General features: G+C 39.4%; 1 protein-coding gene across 4 annotated transcripts in view; it reads left to right on the forward strand.

Moving 5' to 3' along the window:
* Positions 1-6,250, forward strand: part of PPP1R12A (protein phosphatase 1 regulatory subunit 12A) — a 206,193-nt gene extending 199,943 nt beyond the window's left edge. Inside the window, exon 25 of one of the 4 annotated variants that reach the window (XM_074941978.1) lies at positions 4,717-6,250. In XM_074941978.1, coding sequence (XP_074798079.1) covers positions 4,717-4,803 — 87 coding nt within the window. In that variant the 3' untranslated portion in view covers positions 4,804-6,250. The remainder of the gene's footprint in view (positions 1-4,716) is intronic. The other 3 variants (XM_074941979.1, XM_074941976.1, XM_074941977.1) reach the window with 3 other exon arrangements.
* The last annotated feature ends 569 nt before the right edge of the window (positions 6,251-6,819 follow it).

Consider the following 6,819-nt stretch of genomic DNA (forward strand, 5'->3'; position numbering starts at 1 on the left):
CTCTGTAGTTAACTTTTTATAAGATTGACCCAAATCAAAATTGTCCTAGTGAATATCTGAGTAATGATTTCAGGATTGTGGACTTGATTGTTTGCATCAGCTATTCTAGTTTTTACATTCCAATATGTAGAGTTTTGGTATGCAAAAAAGTCATCTTTTCTTCAAAAATGTATTTGAATTTCAAGCCTTATTATGTATTTGTTCATATACTTTGTTTAGTTCAGGTATGGCTTGGTTGTGCTAATATTCTTTTTATCAAACTAGGTTTAAAATAAGCTTGAAAATCTGTAACTGTAAACCAAAGGAAATCTGATTGTTGATTTGAAGATTACAGGTGTTATACCTGTGTGAAATCCAGTTACAGGGGACATCTGTGAAAAATCCATTTGGTGGCTACCTTTTGAGAAAACAAAATTTGACCCACTCCCCTGCTTCTTATCCACATGCCAAATCTTTCAGCCCACTAACCCTTTGTCCTTGATAGAAAAACTATGCATGGCTGAAGCTCTGAGCCCTGTGGATCTGGGCCAGATGAAAATATATTTAAAAATAGAAATTTTTTTATGGCTAATGGCCCTTCCACCATCCTCATTTTTACACACGCACACACCTTCTCTCTCTGTCCCAGAAGAGAGAGGAGGGAGGTATGTGTATTTTTTGGTTCTGCTTCAGGCCTCAGACTTTTCCATTGGGGGGGTTGGGGTAGGAGGCCGCACATGCTCATGAGCACGGTCTGTTGCAACCTTTGTTTATGCAAAACTGTTAATCATTTATGGGTTTGGTTTTGTAAAAATCTGGGTTTGGCTACTAAAAGATGTGCTTAGTGACTACTGAATGACATTTTGCATCAACTAGACCTATGCAAAACTACCCACAATAATATAACAAGATATAAATAGTGCATGTTATGGTCTTGCTTATTTAAGAGACCACAGAAAGATGCTCTTGTTTTTCAGGGAGAAGTAAACTAGAATTTAAGCTTTACATATATAGTGAAGGGTTAACTAAAGGCTCAGCTACACTAGAGAATTTTGGCATTTACACCACCTGTTCAAGCACCTGAAATGCTAGTGAAGTGTTTTAGGGCAGATCCTCAGCTGGTGTAACTTGTCAGAGCTTCATTACTTATACCAGCTGAGGATGTGCCCCTTTGTGTTGAAAGTGGTACGTGGACATGTCGCCGGAATTTCTAAATCCAGTAAGATGGCACTAGCCCCAAGAACATGTTGTGAGTTGTTCTGCTTTTGCTGGTTCACGTTAAACCATTTTAGCATTCATATACATAAGGAGCACAGAGTTGCAGCTTATCTATTTCAGGTTGTCCTCCCAGATCAATCCCATAATACTCATATCTGTTACTGCCGTAATACAGAACACTGGTGCTGTCACCTCCCCCATTCAGTATTTGGCTGATATATTCTCTACACATTACTCCTTCCTGTCTTGGGTAGTAATGCAGGAATAGCTTCGTCAGAATAAAAACTATTAAGGACAGTTTTTGCCAACTATGTAACTGCATAATAAATAGATTGTATTTAGATAAAGCCCTGTGTTTGAATAGTGTTTTTTCATCTGGATGGAAATTCACTAAGGGGGAAGAAAGCTAAAGCTCGTGTGTGTTCACATACATTAATGCTGGTAATAACTGTAGCTCCCTCATTAAGGAGTGAGTTGGCACAGGACTGTGGAGCTGGAGCCCCATCTCCCACACACCAGAGATTTGTACAGAAAATTAAAAAAAATAACCATTTGTGAAAACAGACCAAGCTCCATACGCACACCAGTAACTCTCAGCTCTCTACGGTATTTATCTCCTTCAGGTGCACTGGTGCTTTCTGGTCAGCCTGCCATACCACACTCCCCCATATTTGCCTTGAGGACTGACTAGTACATTTGGGGACATGGAGGAATTGAATAAGCCTCATGGATAGGTCAGAGAGACGTTCTTACTCCACACCGGAGCTTGCATTTTTCTGCTTTCTAGATCCTAAAGAGGAAACTATTTAGTTTCAAAATAAGTAGCAGCAAAACCATGTAAAACAAAATAATTTTCTTTTTACAAATATACGAAGAATAAAACAAAGTGTCTTACTTCCTCAAGCACAGACACTTAGGTTCCATAGGATTCTGGGCCTAGAAGCCCAGAGCAAACTGAGCAGCAGAAAAGGTAGGAGCGTGGTAGTCTTCGGCCATTTCATCTATATTTCACTGTACACTGGTCCCCAGATAGGACAGAAACACTGGAACAAACCGTGTTACAGTAGTGCAGAGATATGTCCATACACATAATACATACACCACAGTATACTAGAGATAATATTGCATTAAAAAAAGACACATTAAGATTTAACGTTGCAAAGTCAAGTGCTCAAAAGTCCTAAGGCCCCTGCCTCATTCCATGAAGTTTTTTAAATATTTCCTTTTATCTTCTCCTTTGTTCAGTGTTCAGCCCCAGGCCTGATTTAACACATACCATTCAAACCCTGATCTGAAGATAGAATTATTAACATCCTCATGGGTGTTTCTGGGGTTCTGACCATAGCATGAGAGTGCTTCACAAACATTAATCACACCCCTGTGAGATGCGGGGTTTTCATCCCCATTTTACAGCTGGGGAACTGAAGCTCAGAGAGATTAAGGCCAAGATAGTAAAGTGCCTGCTAATTTTGGGTGCCCAAGTGGAGACACATGGGGCTTGATTTTTTCAAAGCCCAGAGCATTTTATAGTTGTTTATATGATAGAAGCTCAGCTCCCATTGACTTCAGTTGCAGCTGAGAGTGCTGAGTACTTCTGCACGTCAGACCCCAGGGTCAAAAATGTGGACACCCAGAAAATGATGAACACACAATTAGTGGCCAGCTGTGAAAAGTCTGGTTTTAAAGTGTGCGTAGCCTCACACAGGAACACTGTGGCAGAGGCAAGGATAGACTGTAGTTGGCATTCGAGTTCCTTAATCATGATGAAACCATCTTTCCTCTTCCTGCACACACCAAGCACCTTCACATTTCTGCAAATGAGGCAGGGATCCTATGGATACGGTAACTCATTACACAACCGTGATTCATTCCCTGGACAGGCTTATCCTGTGCACTGGAGAGGCAGGGGTATTATGGGGGCGGGGAAATGTGATCATTCTGTGCAGATCATAATACATACGCATTGGGGGAGAGGGGAGAATTACACTGTGTGGGCAGCCTAACTTTTGAATGTTTGATTTTGCAGGCTTAAATGTTCTTTTAACATATGGGGTGGTTGTGCGCACAACTTGCTAACTTTTTTTAAACATTTTTTAAACTTTTTTTAAACATTTTTTAAATTTTTAATTTTTTTAAAATTTTGTTGGAACTGTATTGATTGGGTCATCAGTAGGGTTTGGACATTTAGATCCAAAGCACAGAGCTCTGATGCTTGAGGTAGCTGTTAGCAGAAATAGGCTGTTATCTTCCATGTCGGGTGAGGACACGCAGTTTGCCAAGAGTCTTCACAGGTATTTTCTGACCACAGGTGAATGTGGAGACTGAGAACTCCTGGGATCAATTTCTAATTTCTGTAGGGGAGTGTTCTCTGTAGTGGTTATAGATCCTTGTGATCCTAGCCCATCCTTCCCCTCTGATCCTGTCCCCCTGTCATCCCAGCTCCTGCCCCGCTCCCTCTCTATGCCTGTCCACCCTCCCTCCCTCGTCCGTTGGTTCCTCTGTGCCTGTGCATCTCCCAGCCTTCCAGGTAACCTTTAATTCTGGCATTTTCTAACTTTTGAGTTTTTGACTTTGCAACCTTAATATTCTTTTAATGTTGTTTTCCTGGGTGTATGTACACTCTGCTACTTGGAAAGTTGAGTGTGGAACCATGGGATGGGTGCTCCGAAGCATAGGTACAGCAGTGGTTGAAGGTAGTGCTACAGGACATGCTGAAGCAGTCTTGCCCACTTGCTCAGGGTTCAGCTGATCGCCATATTTGGGGTCGGGAAGGAATTTTCCTCCGGGGCAGATTGGCAGAGGCCCTGGGGGGTTTTCGCCTTCCTCTGCAGCGTGGGGCACGGGTCACTTGCTGAAGGATTCTCTGCACCTTGAAGTCTTTAAATCACTATTTGAGGACTTCAGTAGCTCAGACATAGGTCAGGGGTTTGTTACCGGAGTGGGTGGGTGAGCTTCTGTGGCCTGCGTTGTGCAGGAAGTCAGGCTAGATGATCATAATGTCCCTTCTGACCTTAAATTCTATGATTCTATGATTTTATATTGCTCAGGCTGGGTATTATGGAAAGCTGGAACCAGTGCAGGAACGAACAGTAATAGAAATGCTTAGCTTTAATATTAAATCTTGATGAAATAATGCAGACTGCTAGTGTAGATGGGCCTCTTGAATAGTAAGAATCAATTGATAACCATCATATTGGTTGTGCACTTGGAAGTAATTAAAACCTCTATAACAATTCAATCAACATTTCCTTTGCACAAAAGCACCTTGAGCAGGATGAGGCCATTTTTTCCGGCTTCTGAATTTTAGTGCATCCAGGGCTAGCAAAGGAGAACTTATATTCCATAGCCTAATTGTTTCATGCCAGAAGGCCGAGTGCTCTAAACCAGTTTATTACTGAAGGAATTAAAACAACTTTTGTGACTAAAGGTTCTATTTCTGATGACTGCCTTGTCTAGTTTTGTTGCCTTTGTTTTAGGTTATACCAGCAAAATAACCATTGTGCTTCCATTTTTTGATAGATGCTACCAGACTTGAAGGCAGACAACCAGAGGCTAAAAGATGAAAATGGGGCCTTGATCAGAGTTATAAGCAAACTTTCCAAATAAAAAGGTTTACTACAGCAGCAAAATGGTATTGCACATATCTAGTAACTCCAGTGGACCATGGTGTGGCAGTCACTGGAAGCTTGGGAAGATACCTTGGAGACTGTCATTTTCAGATATCCTGCCAAATGCCCTCTTACCTGTGTTCTTTTTATCAGGATCATTGTTTCATGTTAAAGCGCAGCTGCTGAGAAGATAAAATGACTGAGAAATCTTGTTTACAGCTACAGCATATGAGGAAAGTGTTCAAGGCCAGATATGCCTCAGATATTTAACCAGTAAGCCTTAGTTGTACATAAACACTTTTGCATCAATGAAAGCTTTCAGCTCTCACAGAAGACAGTTACTCATGTTGTGCCACAGTTCATAGTTTTTCTATACTCGGTTTTTTCTTTACATCTAAGTTTGGATTTGTGTGTTTGCTTTTAATTATTCATGTACCAGTTTTTTCTTGTACAGTGTTTTCACAGCTTTATCATTTGCAGAGACCACACAACCCTTTAAAATACATCTTTGTGTTGCTAACTATTGTCCAACCACCTGGAACCTGTTTGGTGGAACGTTTGCTTTCACTGTTTGTGCAATATGCATTTATTTCCTATACAAGATGCTTTAAAGTCCGTTGAAACTAGAGTTATTTTACAAGTCCTGTTTTCTGCCTTTATTGGTCACTTTAATAAAAAAAAAAAAAGTTTGTAATGAAACATGTTAGATCCTGTAATCTTCACATTCATTTTAGCAGGTACTGAGTGATGCTGTATATATAAATGTGTACTGTTTTGATTTTCAGACCACCACGTGGCATGCTTGAATATACTTCCCTATTGCAAATGTCTGTTACTGCAAATTAGGCTACTCCAGAATAGTGTGTTTAACAAAGTTGATTAATTTTTATGGTAAAATGAATTTACACATTGTACGGAGCCCTATCGTGACAAAAGGTTTGAACTATAAAATACTTTTATTACCTTGTTCCTCCCATTTTTTCAGTTGATAGTGTTCACCATAATAAAAGTTGCATAAATATAACTGCTTCACTACATTTCACATACCTGTATTTATCTGAGTGCTGTCCAAAACTGTTGTGCTAGCCAAAGTAACGTTACTAAATCATTTGAAAAACCTAACCCATTACGCTCACCATGTTTATATGCACTGTTGTTGCCATGTGAAAAGGCATCTGAGTTGATAGCACCATCCTGTTCAGACCATTTTATACATTTCAGTGGCCTTTTTTAAAAAAAAGTACTTAAGTGAAGATTGCTTTTGTTAGAAACAAACAGCTTTTATATTTTCACTAAACTATACATGACATCTTATTGGCACATAGACTATTGCCTAATACCACTGAACAGTTCAGCCATTAAAATAAATTGTACATTGTAAAGCTTGTAGTAGCTATTGTATTATTGGTTATTGTATACTATATTAAATGTGAATTTGTACCCCTTCATTTAAAAAGGTCATTGTGTTCTACTGCCTACTTCTTGGGGAGGGGTTTGGTTTTATTGGGGTGGGGAGGTTTTTTGTGTGGTTTTGTTTTTGTTTTATTTTTGTTTTGTTTTTTTGGTCAGGGGAACATGTTCTTTCAGTTGATTGGTTTTTTGAAGATGTGAGGTTATGCTCTTACTACCAAGCTCAGGATTCTTGATTTTAAAGGTACAAGGATAGTTTTTGAGATAGCTTGTTGTAATTGATCTGTATGAGAGATGGGTCTGAATATAGGGAATTACCATTGTCTTACGCTAACATAAAAGGCAGAGAATTGATCAGTTTGAATGGATGCAACATGTTCAGTTCTGTTATGAGACACTTAGGCATATTCTGGATTATATTTGGTAAAGTTTGGGTGCCTGTGAATGAGTAAATACGTGTTTCTAATATTTTAGTGTTTTATATTTAGGTTATTTATTCTTTATCTAAAAACCGAACAGCTACTGTGCTATATTGATTTTATTGGTAGTACTGAGCAGACCTTGTATCTGCATGAAACTAGTTGCAAAACCCACTCTTTTGGAA

The sequence above is a fragment of the Natator depressus genome, chromosome 1 (genome assembly GCF_965152275.1).
Source record: "Natator depressus isolate rNatDep1 chromosome 1, rNatDep2.hap1, whole genome shotgun sequence".
Lineage (NCBI taxonomy): Eukaryota > Metazoa > Chordata > Testudines > Cheloniidae > Natator > Natator depressus.